Raw genomic sequence first — 18,273 nt, 5'->3', positions numbered from 1 at the left:
GATGGGGACACTCTTGCAATGAGATGTGAAGAGAAGGATCTTGGCAGCATTGTGGGCAGCATAAGCCAAGGAGGATGATGGCCCCTGAAAAGGAGTAGCACAGCAGGAAGCTAATCTACAGGTGTCACATAGGCTCCCAAAAAACAGGGGTAGATAACTTCTTTCTTAACACACCCAAATAAAATGTTTCAATTCTCTATGAAAACCCACTTTACAAAATCAACATCTTCTGATGATGATTTTCAATTTTAAGGAAAAAACTTTCTATGGGACAAAAATTAATAGAACAATCGTTATTGATTCTACTGAGAGTCTTTTCAATAGAAAATGCTATTTGAGTCCGTCATTGTTATAAGGTACTGAATTGCTTATGTCTCTAGCATAAGGTTTTGCTGCTATCAAAATTCTCTGCTCCCACATTAAAAAAAAGCACCAAATAAGCAATTCATGGTGCTAATCGCAGTGCCTGCATATTGACTTGTGGACTTGTTATCTCTGTTAACAAAAGACTGAGCACACCTTGAGGAGGATTTAATGACGTCAAAACAACCAACACACATCAAAATAAACCTCCGATTATTTCTATTCACTAAAGACAAACGTGAATCAATGAAGTCGTGTCTTCCTTTTCTTCTTGTGCAAATTCAGCATGAAGATTTTCTGTGAAAACCACAAAGCTTACCCTGCCCACACTGAAGTAAACAGCAGGATTACTGCGTGTGTCACCAAATCCCAACAGACAGCACAGGACAGAGCAGATTGTTCGCACAGGATGTGGGCTTGTGCGGTTGAGATGACCCTCTGTGAAGATGTGTACCTGTGGATGGGTGAAGGAGCACCATGAGATCTTTTTGATGTTTCCAGCATGAACAAGCATACTTCCTGGTGGCTCTTTCCTGTCCTGACCCACATCTGCCAAGTTTGCCTGGTTTACTGGTAAAGCTTGACATTGCTTGGGCATTGCAATTCCTTGTCCATAAATTCCTGCATGTCCTCAGTGAGACCAGGGGCTGGATAATCACTTGTCTTGGTAAAAAAATTTTGGGTCATGAAAGGATCTGCCAAGTTCTCTGTGTGTTTCTATGCACAAGCTTACTAAATTAGAAACTATTAAAGACCAACAACATCTGAATTATATTTTGAGGAGGAACTCATTGCCTTCCTTTGGCATAGTTTTATTTTCTTTATTCCACTAATGATCCCAGAAACAGTTTTTGAGCACCAGACAACTATTGCTTTTCTCTGAACATGTACATGTGTCTGGGGGGAACTCACAATGAGTTGAATACTCTTTAGACCTTTCTTTGAATTTCTGCAAGAAAAATCAGGGCTAATTTTTAAATTTGTAGAGCTTATTATTTTCGGTTATTCTTTCAGTGTTTTAATGCTTTGAATAAGCAGGAGAGATTTTGCAAAAAATTTGGCAGTACAAACCTATTTCTACTTAAATATCATCTTATTGTAGGCTGTGTAAGGCTAAAAACTTAGAAAACCAACAGCATCTTATCAAAATAAATTAATAATTAAAAAAAGTTTACAATCATCCAAATATAATGAAAACAGTTCAGGGGTTTTTGTGCAAAATCAAACTAAAAGTAATGATTTTATTAGTTTCCTTGTAACTACTGTTTTGAGCTTTAGTAAAGGTTGTTCCTTTTTTATAGCAAAAGGAAATCAGGGCTTAATGAAAGAAAAAATCTGAAGAAGTCTTTAAAAATTGATATTAATCTAAATGTACAGCACTCAAAGCCAGCGAAGTCTTTATTTCTGTACTGTGGAAAGCTATCATGTTTGTATTGCTGTTATTCATACTGTCTCTTCTTTGATAGTCTTTCTTGTGTCTAAAGCAAAGAAAACTTTACCCTCAATATCAGTATCAGCACTGGTTTGTCTTACACCTAATTCATTTGAAGGATTTCCTAAATTAGCCTTCAAGCCTTATACCACTGAGTCTGAATCTGAGGTAGATGGATCATACTAGAGGTGTTACAAATACAGACAATGCAAAGAGCCTGACAGTGCATTTAATGAGTCTAGACTGGTAGCTTCTCTCACACCCTGCTTCAGGCAAATACAAACATGTAATGCACTAAACCGTGGAATAGTCACCCTGAAACGAGTTCACCCCTGGGATGGAAACACAGAGACAACTGTTCACAGCACAGCTGAGTTGCACTGCTCATGGCCATGCAGCTCAGCTGGCATTTTCTGTGCCTGCTGAGAGGGGACTGTGGGATTTGGCACCCGGCAGACTTCTTGGGATGCTGGGCCTCTCCCTGGGAGCCTGGAGCTTATTCCCAGGACTATAACATCAGACAGGAACAAGAGGCTCCATGGAGCAGCATCAGTCTTTAATGGCAGTGGCCATGAGGTAACTTCTCTCAGTTACCATCACCATATTTATGCAAATATATTGACTAAATAATTAGGATAAAAACTAAGACTAGTGGACAGAGCTTTTCTGTGCTCTTCATTGCTGCATAACCCTTGTGCAAAAAAGTCACTTTGCTCCTTCTTTGGGTTTCCTGTTAAGTGAAGAAGTAACAGCAGAAGCTGATTTCAAGATCAAATTACTGATACAACTCTCTCTTGCTCCAGAGGGAAAATGATCCCATCAGACCTTGAAAGAAGAATTGTTGAAGCCAAACAAAAAGTAAGTTTACCTCCTTTTCTTCTTCCAAAGAAGAAAAAAGCCAAGAATGATACAGCTAGTTGTTTTGCTTTCCTTTGTAAAACAACACAGTCTTGCCCACTAAGTTTTTATTTATTTCTCAGAAATGTAGCTTGCCAATTAATGAGGCAAGAGTTGCTGAGAAAATAGGTTTAGAGCTACTTCATAATGTCCATTTGGCTTTCTTTTTATATGTTGTTCTGCTTAACCTCCTCCCTTTTTATATTATCAGCTGAATATTGTCAAAAACAGAGTAATCATTTTGGGGAATTTGTTATATTGTAATGCATTGAAAATACTCCTTATGGACTCACCAAATGAATTGAAAATAAACTAAAATCCACACATCTCTAAATATGCACTACTTTTGTATATGTTTGTTAACAGAAGCTAGAATTAAAACATCAGATTAAAGTATGCAATGAACTCAGCCCTATGCTTTCAACATTTATGTAAATACTCATTAGGCACACAGCAGCCAAAGCTCATTAATAACACAGGTCTTCATTAAAAGCTCAGTTTTTCCAAGCAAGGCAATACAGTAGATTAAAAAATAAGGGAAAATGACAATAGAGGTCCAGTCAAACCTATGGACTGTTGTAGAAGGAAGGTTAGACCTTTTGGATGGTTTAAGTTCCAGTTATGCAAAAAAAAAAAAGGTAACCACTCTTGACCTCCGAGTACTCCATATGAAATCAACAGAACTACAGATGAAATTAAAATGAAGCACTGGTATAAATTTTCGCAGACCCCAGACCTCATAGTGCAAAAGTGATGGATGGTGAGTGCTCTGCTGTGAGGCACAGCATGCAGCAGAGGGAATCCAAGAGATGGTCCCTGGCCTCTGTGGAGGCTGCTGTCTTTTCCTTCCTCATGCTGTCTCCCTGCTCTGCATGAGGGATGGGGCTGGACAACTCCCCTGTCCACTGCCCCAGAAGACACCCCCATGCACAGTGTTCCCACTGACATAACTGGGACACCATATGTCCAGGCACTTGCTGGGATAATTCCAGTGCAGCCCAGGGCACAGTCCACTAAAAATATTTCTTTCACTGTGGTGCCTGGGTAAGGTTTGTTTTATGTGACGCCCTGCAGCACAGACTTTTTTGTTTCAGGCAGGTGGTGTGGAGCAGAATTGTTCTATTGAGCCCTTACCCGTCTCGTGCATCCTACTAAATGGAGGATGCTGGTTTGGAAGTTTGCTGCCACCTTAAGGTAGAAACTAAAATGTCGCTGACATCTGAACTTGGAGAAGACCAGTCCTAACGTAGCAAGGATGTCCTCCGGGAGATTCTTGTGGGCTCACTGTAAGGGCAGCACAAGGGGAGCTGGGGCTGCTGCAGGCTGAGGGGGCTGCAGCACTCCGACCACGCAAACCTCTCTGCTTTCTTGCAGGGATTTGTTCCTTTTCTGGTGAGTGCGACAGCTGGGACAACAGTGTACGGGGCATTTGATCCTCTCATAGCTATTGCAGACATCTGCAAGAAATACAAAATTTGGATGCATGTGGATGTAAGTACCATCTTTCATGGAAGGCTGGATTACAAGGTGTATTAGCATTAGTTTTGAACAGTGTCATCTTGTACAAAATCCATTATGTTTGGGTCCTGTAATTAAGTCTAACATCCAAGCACTGACTTCCCACTCTTCCGAAAAACTCAGGTCAGAGGGATGTTCTAGGAGCTGTGACTATAGTTGTACTTCTAGCAACTGGGACGTTTAAAGATGACCTAGTTCGAGTGCTTTTAGCTTTCAGCTTTATCTCTAAATGCCATTAGTAAAGAAATACATAAGAACCATACTGAGCACTGGCTCAGCTTCTGCAGCAGCTGCAAAATAAATACATAAGGAAAAGTCTACGTTTGTCTGGAATAAAGTACTGCAAATTGCTGATCAGGTTAATGCAAATACTAGGGAATTTTATCAGATTGGCTACTTAGCTTTATCTGGGCTCTTGCCAAGAAATCTTTCTGAAGGATCATCTTTCAGCCCTAGAATGGCTTCTGTGTCATTTTTGCAAATCTTTTCTCCAAAGAGGCTTGGTAATTGACTTTGCATAGGGCTGAATATCTTGCTTTCGGATTAGTGTCAGCCAAAATCAGTCCAATTCAAAGGAAGAGTATAGGGCAAGCAGTAGTGGGTCCAAAATATGATGAAAACTCCCCAGAGCAGCTGAGATCTCAGCCTGGTTTGTTAGCACCACTTAGTCACTAAAAGAGAAAATGCAGCTTACCCAGGAGCAGCTCTGCAAGTCGTTAATTACAGCATGGGGCAACTCGATGTGCCGTGTCAGAGGAGGTCAGAGGAGAGGCGAGTGAAGGGTTAGCAGATGATAAAGGTGGATGGCTGGTTTATGGCCTATTAACTGCTGCTTCCAAGCTACTGGAAGAAAATTGTTAGCACAGCTAGTGCCTCAGGCCCCATCTGCCTGGTCATTTTGGAATGTGCCACATCAGCAAGAAAAAAGAAAGGGTCCCAAACACAGATGTGAACACACAGATGTCATCATGGAGAAAAGCAGAGTTCTCATTAAGATAATGTGTCTTGCCTTTCAGGGAGCATGGGGTGGTGGGCTTCTGATGTCAAGAAAACACAAATGGAAGTTAAATGGCATTGAGAGGTATGATTTATTAGTATTAATAAAAGTCATTTATTAAATGCATTTTAACACACTTGTGATTACCATACCTATAATGAAATTAAAGATCAATGTTATCTCTAAGATACAGTAGGAAGAAATCATGCAAACTGTCCTTCCAGTTGAAGTAGCATTGCTAAGTGTTTTTCCTTTGTTCAGTGCTACAGTAGCATGGCACGTTGTTTTGTACTACATCCAGCAGACGTTTTATATTTGGTTTTTTGTTCTTCCACCATGCATTCACAGGTCCAGAGTTGTTTCTGCAGCACTCTGATTCAGTGTCCAGCATGATTTAGCCATTGTATTTTTCTAAGAAATTAATCTTGGAGGTCTTGTGTATGGAAATCTTAAGTATAAAAGGTGGATGCACCTGCAGTTTGGGCAGATGTCCTACTCTGTCACTTCTGGAGAGAATAGCCCTCTCCAGGCTGTGTTAATGATGTCTTCTCAGTATATCTGAGCCTGAATTTATACACATAGTCATAGTCATGAGCTCATGAACACTGCAGATACATACAGATGAACATAAGTGATGCTAGTCCAGGCTGAAAGGACTGAGCTTAAAAACAACTGCTTACCCAGAACCTTTTAGTTAAACTGCGGAAATCCTTTTCCTAGGATGTTAAGATTTACCTGCATTCAAGGAAAGACAAATAAAATCATTTGGGATTTCCATGAGCCACAACTGAGTGGGAGCTCAGGGTATTTAGAGAAAGTTCATATATGTTTGCCCCGTTTTGCATTCTTACCAGTCACCTATTTAGTCCACTCTTCAGAGACAGTATACTAGGCTAGATGGAGCCACTCTTACATTAGTATATTTCCTGAAGCTCATGGTATTTCAGAGCAGATCGTTACTCCCTTCTACTTTCTGTATCAATAAATCACATTGCTGTTCCTTGTCAATTAAAATTCCAAACAACTTTCTCATCCTGTTCCTGGAGATTAGGAGGATACCTTGATGATTCAGTTCCTTTCTCATACATCTCACACGCAAAATTTGGAAACCAGCCAATGGTTCTATGAATTTGATTTAGTTAAGACTGCCTGCAACACTCCAAAATTACATATCATGCATTAAAAGGACATATATCCAAATATCCAGCAAGTTAGAAAAATCCACCTAGTTGCCTATGAAGGCAGAGTATGAAACAAAGGATTTGTCTCCCAAATTGCTGTCCAAATTATGCTGGAATGAAAAGTTCAGGTTAAATCTATGTTGGAGAATTTTCCAAACAATATGCTTTAGATCCAGAACTCCACTGGATTTTATTTAGTTCTTCAATAAGCACCATCTCCATATGTTTGGCAGTAAATTAAAGAAGCTTGTTTTTTCCAGTGCTGTTCCTCTGCTTGATGGACACAGCAGCTCATTTCAGTTTGTCCAGATCTCAGATGTGGGAACATTTTGAGCAGATTGAACTTTTATGGACACTCCTGTTTCATGGTAGATAATTTGTTACAGGTCTGAATAGAAGAGGACTGAAGCTTGTACTCATGTTTGATAGGGAAGAAAGGTACAAGGAGGGAGCATTAACTGGAGCACACTGTGCTCTGAGTATTCACATCCTTCTGGTAACAGGCAGTCCAGCAGAAATATCCATCACAGACAGCAGGAGTTGCAGGGCTATCCTTACTGTGCCCTCCAGTCCCCACAGGGCAGATTTCAAGCTGCTTGAAGGCACCCAGGAGGAAGCATGTGCCCCAGTCTCTGGAGCAGATAGGTCTGGCCACCATCAGGCGTTTCAGCCTAGTATCCCTTTTCCAGAGTCTCAGGAAGTGACAGCTACATGAGAAAAACATGTTTGCAGTGAATGAGTGCTCCCATATAGGGTCTGGGCATCCTTTTCAGGGCTGTGGCTGGTCAGTGAATGCACCTCAGTCTGTATTTAATGATGGCTGAGGACCAAATTCTGCCAGTTGTGAATCTCTCCTATCATCAATTTGAAATCTCCAAAGGAAATTTCTTTTTCTATCTTTGACCCACAGCAAAAAAATCCCACAGATACTTGGTGCTCAGTTATTTGGGCAAACATGAGATGCTTTTAGAAAATATCTGCAGATTCATGTAGCTGTTTTTACTTCACTGTTTGTCTCAGCCAGCAATTTCTTCAAGCACATGCTGATGGCCAAAGCCCAAAATAACTGATAACAAATGAAAAATGGTGGATTTTTACTTCACATAATTAATTTTTTTCTATGTGCAATTGGTATGTAATTGGGTAAATAAATGACCTTAGGGTAAATTAAATGTTTTAGACAGATAATTTACATCTGGCTGTTGTCAGTGAATAATCCTTTTCCTTGAGAAAACCCATACCACTATTATTACCTAGAGATCTCTTAAAGAATTTCTGCTTGATTTTGCATAGGCACAAATAAAAATTAAAAAGTATCATATCAAAGGAAATTCATAGACCTGAATGCATGTTCAGAATCATTAGCTTTGATGTTGTAATCAGATGACTGACTGAGCTGATTAAAAGCTGCCAAATACTCAAAAAGCCAAGCCAAGTGGCCAGATGTTGCCTGTGGAAGACTGTTCCCTACAGATTTTGCATCAGGCACTTGCACAGTTCCATTTAAATAGCAAAGAAGAAAGCACAGAAGTACTGTCTGATGTCCATGTGAATTTTGAAGTTCCTCGCTTTGAAGGAGCGGAAGCAATTTGGCAGGACATGCATAAACCTGTCTCCAAGTCCTACAAAGGAGAACACTGCCAGATTCTAACATACTCACCTCTGTTCATGTTAATGTTACCTGCAAATGTGTCTGTGTCCTTTAAGTTTTCACATGCCTCAGTTGATTGATTTATGCCAATTTTTACCATGAAAATGCAAATCAGTGCACTAGGTGAAATACTGTACACTGCATATCCTTGATAGCCTGCCAAATAGGATGCAAATATACACACTTATCAGCTAATCATAATATGTAATAATAATCAAAAAAATAGCCAGTCAAGCATAACACAAAATTAAAGTAATAAACAACTGGACAATCTTCCATTCAGCCCTCAACACAGTACCAACTGCCTCTTCTCTAGGCTGTATTGTATCAGCACCCTGTTTATTCACAAAGTTTAGGCTGACAGTAATTTTTCCAGCAAATGTATCCTGAAGGGAGTTGGGATCAGACTCCTTTGTGGCAAGATGGATCAGTCCTGTGCTTATTACTGTGGTCATGTGAGTTGCCATAGCCAAGCTAAAACTGAGGAGCTATGAAAATTTGCCATCATTGGAGCAACAGGAAAAATTACTTTGGGCCAGGTTTTCCAAGTTACTCAGAGTTACTTAGTGATACCCAGAAGCATCTAAAGGAATTTTTAAAAAATGCCTTTGTGAGCTCCTTACTACAATCTTGCTGAAACTGGAGTAAGAGGGAGGGAATCTGCTAGTTTACCAGCTTCCTATCTGCATCTTTAATCAGCTGTGCAATTTTAGAAAGTTCATCAGTCAAGTGGGTGTTTTTAGGAAGTTTGCCCTATGTTTATAAAGTATAGATGACTCCCCAGAAAGTTTAATACTGATTAAGTTTAGTGGATAGAGCAATTATCCTGTGGTATGTTGCCAGGATTGTCATCCAAAAACCAACTAGCATAGATTAGTCCCCTGTGAAGGCATTGCTTTCCTAATATCAACCCTGATTTCTTTCAGCTTTGCTTGCTCAGAAAAAGAAAAAGGTGCGCATTGCTACATGTTCATTATTATTCTAATTATTTCTAAATGCTTCTGTGGTTTCATTGCATAGTACAATGTCTTGAGTTTCATGTGGTTTGCTGTTCTAGGGCTAACTCAGTGACCTGGAACCCTCACAAGATGATGGGCGTCCCGCTGCAGTGTTCGGCCCTACTAGTAAGAGAAGAGGTATGTCACAGTATACGTGCTTCTCTGCTCCTTTCTGGTGTTTTGCTTCTGAAAATCCTGGATACTGTCTTCATAAATGTGTTGTAGCTAATGTTTGCTAGTGTGATGAGGATTATAAAAGAAACTGAGAAATAGACCTCTAGTTACATGCTTAGGCTGTGACTGCAGAAAGAATTAAAGCAGCTGTCTAGAAGAAATGATAGAGCCCGTCAATGGCAATATCTTTACAGAGTTTTTTGACTTTCCATTTAAATGTCCATAGTTAAGTTGTGGGTGCATAGCTGTGTAACCCCATAAGTTGCTGTGTAGCATAAGATGTAACTCTAGACAAACTCTCATTCTCTTGGAATGAATGACGTGGTATACATGCAGCACAACATTTGGTCCAGAATTGAGGCATCTTTAAACTTTCTAGACTTTTGTGATATTCCTACCCAGCTCTGATCTATATGTCCACTTTGGGGCACCTGGAAGTAAAAATGGTGCATTAAATTCACTTGTATTAAAAAGTAGACATTTCATTTAGCAGTAGAATTAGAATTACCCTTCAAGCCTGTAATTTTCATATAACCATCAGTTACTGGGACAGCTGCTATACAACCACCACTTAATAGACCAGCTATCAAAAAGCTGGTTGCTGTTTTGCTAACAGCTGTACAACAGATTGTAATACAAAGTGATTGCACTTAGGAAGAGAGAAACTGGCTTTTATTTGCCCTCTGGGTCAGTTCCGTGAGACAAATCCTGCCTGGCTGAAGTCAGTACCATCCTTGACCTCTAGTGAGAACAGATGGCTCAGATTAGGAGAAAGTCAGGGTTTTTTCCCCCTCTCATTTTGCTGTCTCAGTTTTGAGTTACACATAAAGATTAGACTTGATGATAAACAGCCAAGTTTTTGTTTTTCTTGGACTGGAAATTGCTGTTTTAGGCAGCAGCCCTAAGGTATACCGTAAACTTGGTTGAGGTCTTAACTGGAGCCAGAACATGGCTCTCTGCATTTTACTTTAAAAGATAAAAAGGAAACCTCATGCTTTCATGAGCCAGGTTTCCTCACCTTGTTGGCTTCTGTCCCTCCCACAAAGCTGCCTCTCAGAATGGGATGTTGCAACCCAGAAATAGCTCTAGCTGGCTTTTTAAAGGCCATATGCTCTTATGTCTGTTCAAAGCTTTCTATACCACTTAAGCATCCAATCTGCAGCTGAGGACTTTGCAGAAAAGAACTGTTCCTACAAAGAAAAAAAAACAACAAAAATCAGAATTTTAGAGACCAAACAATTGAAAAGTTCTGTGATATTATTTAGATTAGTCACCAAATTGTCTCAATCTGACTCAACCAGAAAAGATGCCTTCCAAGGAAAGGAGGAAAAGGAACCAGAACAAAGAATAGAAAGCAAGATCCAAAAATTAACTTAAGCATAATGATGCTAAGAAACACAATGTCCAGCTTTTTTTAAAAAATGCCTTGGATCTAGGAGTATATTACACATTGCTGGGTCAGGTACCAAGGTGTCTCGGGCACTGAAAGGGATGTGAAAAACTTAGTCTATTGAGAACTAGGTCTAATTTTGTCCTTTTTTTTGATCTTCCTTTTGCACTTGGACACATATTCCACTGAATTTGGGTGTTTGTAATTTCTCACCCAAAGCAACCCTCAAAGCAGTAGTCATATCTGTGCCGACATCACTTTGCTTGTGTCTTTGTTTCTATAAGGGATTGATGCAGAGTTGCAATCAAATGCATGCTTCCTACCTCTTTCAACAAGACAAGCACTACGACCTGTCTTACGACACGGGAGACAAGGCTTTGCAGTGTGGACGGCATGTGGATGTCTTCAAGCTATGGCTGATGTGGAGGGCGAAGGTAGGACTGCCTGCTATAGATTTGTTTGCCTTAAAGTAATGCACACCAGATACAGTTGGCTTTTTTTTATTGTAATCATCATTTTAGAAAGTATCTGACCTGAATTTCACATATATAACATGAAAGAAAGAACACAATTATTTTCTGTGGTTTTTATACTTTTAACAATTGAGCTTCAAAGCAGCACAAATGATTTTGAAACTTGAACTCTATGGCTTTGCATAGCATTTGCTTTGTGTAACTACAGGAGTCTAATGGCATAAATCATATACCTAGGAATGTTGTTACAAAGATTTCTGGAAATAAAAGGATGTTTAAATGATATTCAGAAGTTAAACCTGGCAAATCAAGACTGGAATACCTAGTTTTGTTGCATGCAATAGATATGATCTACTCCAAAGATACTCCATCTTTTGAAGGAGTAGAGGAAAAATCATCAAAAGATCTTCATTGGGAAATCTGTAAAACACTAGCTCTACTGATTAATTCATCCGTATTTGTAGAATATTGTTAAATAAGTTCTTGGGTGTATTTATCCAGTCTTTTATGTCAGGTTGCCTCAGGTTTGTTCAGAGGAGATGACACCACTGTTTTCATTTCCAGAAAGCCTTAAAGATCCTCATGTGCTTCATTAAAACTCTGAGGAGTTGTGGGAATCTGTAAGGGAGGATGGATGTTTCTGTGGTTGCAATAGCTGTTATGCTAACTGGGGACTGCAGAGTGATAGGAGATTTTAGCCACATGTCTCTCTTTTAGTCCGAGCCTTTCTCCTGGGGCTGTGCTAGCTCTATCCTGTTTTGAAATCTCTATACGCAGAGGGATAATGTCATGGGCTTTTAAGTCAGTTCTGCACTGCCAGAACAGATTTAGCAGGGACACGCATCCTTTACTCAGAAACATTTCTTTTAAAGCCCATTTTTTTCAATATGCCTTGTACTGCTTTTTCTCTTCTCACACCCTGCTTGTAATATTAACATTACAAAATAGGATGTGTGTTTCTTAGAGAGTTTATCTATTCCAGCTGTTTATTCCCCTTCCTTCCTCTTGAAGCTGAATCCTTTGTTTGAGGCATCACAGTTGGTGATTGCAGGAACAATTATGATGTCACAGAGAGGATTATGACTTCTGCCAGAGAAGAAAAAGCAGGTTTTTCTGCAGCTCTTAAAAACACATCTTCTGGGTTTATATAGTATCTGTTAGAAAAGAAGACAAAAAACAGTAAAGAGGCAGGGCAGTATCTAAACAGACTGTGCATTTTCACGGGCATCAGACCAGGCTCTAAAAGTGTAACTGCCCATTCTGTGCTTAACTGAAAAAGAAAAAAAATTATTGGAAAATCCCCAAGCATATCACACCTGGAAGATTAAAATTCCTTATTCTGAAAATAGTGGGAGACTCCCCATGTCTGGAACTCAACACCTTCTAAGGACCCTCCTCTGTGCCGGTCCAAGCTGTCCAAAATGGCACAGCTCTCTGGAAAATCTACCAAGGGAACCAACAAATACCTGATGCTTATTTTGCAGAAGTGGCTACAGGAGAGTCAGTGGCAAGAGCTAGAGACAAATGAGCTCTGCTTCACAAAGTGCCCTTCATCACATAGGATCAGGTCCCTATTTGGTCTCACAGACACTTCTGAGAGGGGAATTGTGCTGATGTGTTGGCAAGTGCTGTGTGGTCCTTCTGTTATTTTGATTCATGGAACAGATATTTAGGTAACTTCTTTTCTTCATCTCTCTGTAAAGGGAACCACAGGATTTGAAGCACAAATAGATAAGTGCTTGGAACTTGCAGAATACCTATACAATAAAATAAAGAACAGAGAAGGGTATGAAATGGTGTTTGATGGAAAGGTATGTATTGCAGCTTCTTTTCTCAGTTGGTCAACACTGTTTGCCTTGGTTACCTGTTGGGATGCTACCAACAGGTCAAATCAAACAGCATGAGACAGAAAGCAGGGACCCTTGTAACAAAACCTGTTGTTGTGCCAATACCTCTCTTCCTCATGGGATCCAGGGACAAGGAAGTTGAGGCAGCTGTGCATGAGTGTTCAGTTTGCTCAGTTTAACCCTGCTGAAACTAAACACTGGTATCTCAGCCTAACACAGCGCGCACACACACAATTAGAACCAGCTCCTATGTAATAAAATCAAGTTGCAGTTTCCTGATAGCAGAGTCTGTTAGGAGTGGGGGTTACAGTGCCACACACACCTCCAAAAGTACAGTTGTGCAAAGTGGTTTTATCAGCATCCTCAGGTGGGCAGTTGCAGGGGACCTGGGATAACGTGGAGTGATCTGCACTGTGATCCCTGCTGTGATGTGGTGCAGCACAGCAGAGCAGGGTCTAGTGTTGTTTGGGAGCCCAGCTGGCTCATGAGGCAGAAGATGCACCTGTGTAGAGTGCAAATGTCTCTAGGCATATTATTTCTGTGGAGGGAGTCCAGCTGAGATTGGACCCCTGGATGTCAGGTGTTCAGCTGGAGCACAGCGCCCAGGGCAAGGCAGTGCAGCCTGGGTTGGATGGCCATATCTGTGAACGGCACCAGACTGTCTGGTGTTTGACCATCGCTCTGTGGACAACCCTCTCCAGCTGTGATGGCAGGGGACAGGCCTGGTAGAGACCCCTGTTATAAAATTAAGTGGTGTTTTGCCTGTAAAAGAGAACAAGGTTAAACATCACTATGTTTCTTCAGAGATTACAAGCTCATACCCACATGCCACTATGGAATTTATTTTCCCCACCTCACACATCATCACTGAATTTGGTCCACTGGGTCTGATGATGAGTAAAGGAACTGGCAGCAGTAGGAGTTGCTGTAGCTCACACATTTAGCATCCAGCAAAGATGAACATAGTAAAGCAGGCAACTGTTGGGAGATTGCAGAAATACACAAAATGTCAACTAGTTCTTACTTTATATCTTTTTCCCTTCTCTCATAGTCATTAAATGAGATGAGACACTGTGGTGCATGCATATTAATATAGCAGCCAGCTGAATCAAATTGAGAAGTAATAAATTTCATTAAATGTAAGAAAATCTTAAACTGTCTTATGCACCACCTGTGGCTCCTGTTTACAGAATCAGATTCTATATTATTCTGTCATCTAATAAAAGTAAATGACACGGTCTTCACCTCTAAATTATCTGTAATAGACTCTTGCCTTAGTTACATGAGCCCTCCAGTCCCTGGAGGGGACAGGATCTGCAAAATCTAGATGCTTCTCAGAAAGGCATAAATATATTTGCCCAGCTGGATGATGTGTTTCTGCGTCAGATGTGATCTGACACCCTGAGAATAAATTGCTTAAAATTATCTTTTCTGCATTAATAATGATGATGACTCTCAGTGGACCACAATAATGAAAACCATTGACTGCTGTCACAGTATGATGTATGAGAGGGAAGGAAGGCATGAACTTAATTGCAATTGAGATATTACGAGCATTTCTTACGGTGTAAACCATTATTATTCTGTGTTTAGCCTCAACACACAAATGTCTGCTTCTGGTACTTACCTCCCAGCTTGCGTGGTATGGAAGACAGCGAAGAAAGAACGAGCCGCCTGATGAAGGTAAGCAGCATTCTCCGGGATATCACACAGGGAACAGTGAAACCCTTTCAGGCAGGCAATCCCCAAAATGATCTCCAGGGCACGGTCACCTCATGATGTTCTGGCAAATGACACCTCCATGATTGTTTTACTGCAAGTTAGTGTGGCACCACCTTGCTCTGGTCCCCAAGTTTGTATTCCTTAGGTTTGCCTAATCTCTAGAGCATTTATTTCCTCCACATGTGTTTACTGAAATTACTGTGAACTGCAATCACTAAACCCAGCAAGTGCAGGAGATGTTCAATGATACTACAGCATGTTGGCTTATGAAAAAAAGATGGTAAACGACTATAACCATGTTTTGAAAACTATAAAAACAAGCAATATTGAGAAAGTTAGCAGAGGGAAATTTCCCCACTGATTTTATGAGCAGGACAAAGAAACAGGATAAACCCAATGTCTTTTCAATGAGATATTTGTTCCTTAGTGGGGGTTAATGTTTTTATCAATATTGAATGTGATTTCATTTCAACTGCTTCTTGTAGCTCTTCATATTTTTTAAAAAAAGAAAGCATACTCTGTTTTAGTAATAATGAGGGTGAGGATGATAATGAAAATAATTAAAATAATTACAATAATAATAATCGTCATCACCCCTTGCTTTTTGTTACTCTGCAGGTGGCACCAGTGATAAAAGCCAGGATGATGGAGTACGGCACAACCATGGTGAGTTATCAGCCCCTGGGAGACAAAGCAAACTTCTTCCGGATGGTCATTTCAAACCCTGCAGCAACTCACCAAGACATTGATTTCCTTATTGATGAAATAGAACGCCTGGGACAAGATTTATAATAACTGGGTGTGAAAGTCTGTTCCTGGACCTCTGAGTAGACAATTAAGTTGTCACAAACTGTGCGAATGTATTTGTAGTTTGTTCCAAAGTAAATCTATTTCTATATTGTGGCGTTGGAGTAGAGTACAGTTTAAAATCAAGAAACATGGCTCCTTTAAAGTCCTTTCCTGAGTTTTAGAATGCCTCCTTAATAATTAGCTGCACAACAAGCTGCATTGATACAAATAAGCAAGAACAGAAGATACTTAAAATTTTATCCCAAGTTTTAACACAGTGATTTCTTTAAATTAAAAAGCAATTGGACTGAATGATGCCAAAGTTGCCCAAAATTATGACAAAATCAAATTGGGAGAAGCAGGCGGCGGGGGTGGTGAGATGCAGAATATACATACTGTATGTTTGAAAGTGAAAGGATTTTGCCTTTTTCGTAGTATTAGAACAGAATTTCTAATTTACCTATAGCAACATTTCAAATGTATTTAAATAGGTATAGTTTTACAAAAGGAAATATATATATATATATAAAAAATCCTATTTTGTAAACTATATATTTTTATTTTATATGGGTTATAAAACTGCAAGGACAGAAGCTGAAAATTCACCAGGATTCTTTTTCTTTTAATGGAGGTGCCTCAAATATTTATTAGTGCTTATTTTAAAATATAAACCCACATGATAAATTCTTTCTCCGTGTCATATGGATTGTACATCTCCAGGATTGATTACTGAAAAGCCTCAAGAGTACTGCAGCTCTTACAACCACTTAATAAGATCAATTACAGTACAACAATAGGATGCTATTATTCCTAATTATGTTTCCCACTTGGCCTAAGCAGACGCACAATCAGTATACAGGGCTAACCAAGACTGAAATAAGGTTGTATTTGGATGGTTTCTGTTTCTGTGTTTAAAAAACCTATTAAAAAAAAAGTCACATGTCTAAATAAATGCTTATCTCAAAAGTATTTCTGCTATGCACAGTCCAAAAACTACATGGAAAATTTTAATTTTCTGAAATCCTTACTAAAAAAATAGCATACAATCTCACAGCTACATTAAGAAGGTAAAGACTTCTTACAGATGTACAGGTCTGTAAGACAAGGCCTAAATTAAATATGACTGTAATCTGAGTGACAGGGCTGAGATCTAAGTAACAAACTGTTTTGTCAAAGGATTTTCACAGTGCTGGACTCCATCCTTATCTACAACGGCTTTTGAAGTTGCAGAAAAAGTTGAGATAAGGCTATGTCTGCCAAAAAACAGCCACACAGATCCTCACAACCTTTTTAGAAGCACAACTCTTGCAGAGTTCATTTACTGCATCATTCCTTAACATTAGAGGTGTCTCTGGCATGGAAACTGAAATTTATCCTTTTTCCCCCCAATGTCTGGAAGTGTTGGTAAGAGTTCTGCGGCTTAGGCCTGTCTACTTATAACCCTACTAAAGTTTTAGTTTCAACTTTGCCTAAACAGCCAACTTGTGTTTGTAAAGCAATATTGTTTTGCTGTCTCTAAAATACTTGAAACAAAAAACGAAGTGCAATGTGGTTTTAATTTCATCTAAAATAGATAAATGGAGTATTGATTCAATGTAATATGATGAGGACATAAAGAGGAAATAAATTGTGTCTGTAATTGTGTTGCCTTTATTATATTGATAGTACTGTTTTGTCACCTCAGATTGAGGCTGTGCACTTTAGATTTAACTGTACAATGTTGCAAATCAACATGTGTTGCTGTATAAGCTTGTACAATATATTATTGATATGTTATTATTTGTGTGGTAGTAGTATTGACTCTTGATATTGTAAGAACTGCATTCACACCTGTCCCTCTACTATATCTTTGCTTGCTGTTAACCTCTCCTTGTCAGCTTTTGGGCAGGCCTCTCACCTCACTTTAGTGGACTTCCATTGCTACCTGCGATGCATAATGTTGCAAGTCAAGCTATAGAGGAGATACCAATTCTATCAGGAAGGCCTTCAATGTGACCTTTGCTAAACGTGTCAAAATCAGCAGACCAATCACTGAAATACTGGGTAGAGCAGAAAATTATATTCTTTTTTCTTGCTGGGAAAAAGGCAAGCAAAGAACTTGTGAAGTAAAAATAGGACAGGGACAATGATGAAGGTGATCAGTAGCCTGGTTACATCTTGCATGTACAATTTCGTTTTAAAGTGCTAAGTGCGAACAATGTATTTATTACATGTATGTGCCAAACCAAGATTTACATTTGGTGTTCCAGGAGAACCAGCATTTTTTTTTTACACATTACTGTACTTATTGCAGCCAGGAAAGAGCGGCGTAGCAATCTGTTCTTGTGTTTGACCAAAGTATCTTATCTGTAGTGTTGATCTAAATCCAAATAAAAGCATAAAATGTGACTCTGGGTCTTTTCATTAGCAGCACTGATGGGCACTCTGAGAGTTTATCACTTGTGCCATTACAGAGCAAGGCCCCAATAAAGAGAATGTTTAATTGGAACTTTCTATGTCTCCTGCTGGATTTTTTCATTATGAGATGTGTTCTGTTAACTACTGTAACATAAAAATACCAATTCCATCACCAGACCCTTTCTGAGGCAATACTCAGCACCACCATACCAGGGTAAATCTGCCATCTGGTATTCCTTAACTTATCTTTACAAGACAGATTTAGTTGCTTTCTTCTCCTCAGACAGGGTCAATTTTTTTATGTTTTGTTTTGTCTTTTTATTACACAAGTACTTATCCCTAAATTAACCATGGACTCAAATCAGCCTTCAGCACAGCAGGGAAAGCAGTCAGGGCACTTGCCAGGGCACAGCCCAGACTATACAAAGGCAACAATTTAAAAAT

The 18,273-nt window shown here is 39.5% G+C and overlaps 1 protein-coding gene across 2 annotated transcripts in view; it reads left to right on the top strand.

The window, feature by feature from the left end:
- Positions 1 to 17,920, top strand: part of GAD2 (glutamate decarboxylase 2) — a 41,574-nt gene extending 23,654 nt beyond the window's left edge. For both annotated transcript variants that reach the window (XM_027695607.1, XM_027695608.1), the window contains 8 exons: positions 2,599 to 2,653; positions 4,067 to 4,183; positions 5,227 to 5,291; positions 9,097 to 9,175; positions 10,886 to 11,035; positions 12,778 to 12,885; positions 14,515 to 14,604; positions 15,262 to 17,920. In XM_027695607.1, coding sequence (XP_027551408.1) covers positions 2,599 to 2,653; positions 4,067 to 4,183; positions 5,227 to 5,291; positions 9,097 to 9,175; positions 10,886 to 11,035; positions 12,778 to 12,885; positions 14,515 to 14,604; positions 15,262 to 15,435 — 838 coding nt within the window. In that variant the 3' untranslated portion in view covers positions 15,436 to 17,920. The remainder of the gene's footprint in view (positions 1 to 2,598; positions 2,654 to 4,066; positions 4,184 to 5,226; positions 5,292 to 9,096; positions 9,176 to 10,885; positions 11,036 to 12,777; positions 12,886 to 14,514; positions 14,605 to 15,261) is intronic.
- The last annotated feature ends 353 nt before the right edge of the window (positions 17,921 to 18,273 follow it).

Source organism: Neopelma chrysocephalum, unplaced genomic scaffold (genome assembly GCF_003984885.1).
Source record: "Neopelma chrysocephalum unplaced genomic scaffold, ASM398488v2 Primary Assembly neopelma1_102, whole genome shotgun sequence".
Lineage (NCBI taxonomy): Eukaryota > Metazoa > Chordata > Aves > Passeriformes > Pipridae > Neopelma > Neopelma chrysocephalum.
Note: the sequence above shows the minus strand (reverse complement) of the source record. Positions and strands in the feature narration are given on the sequence as shown.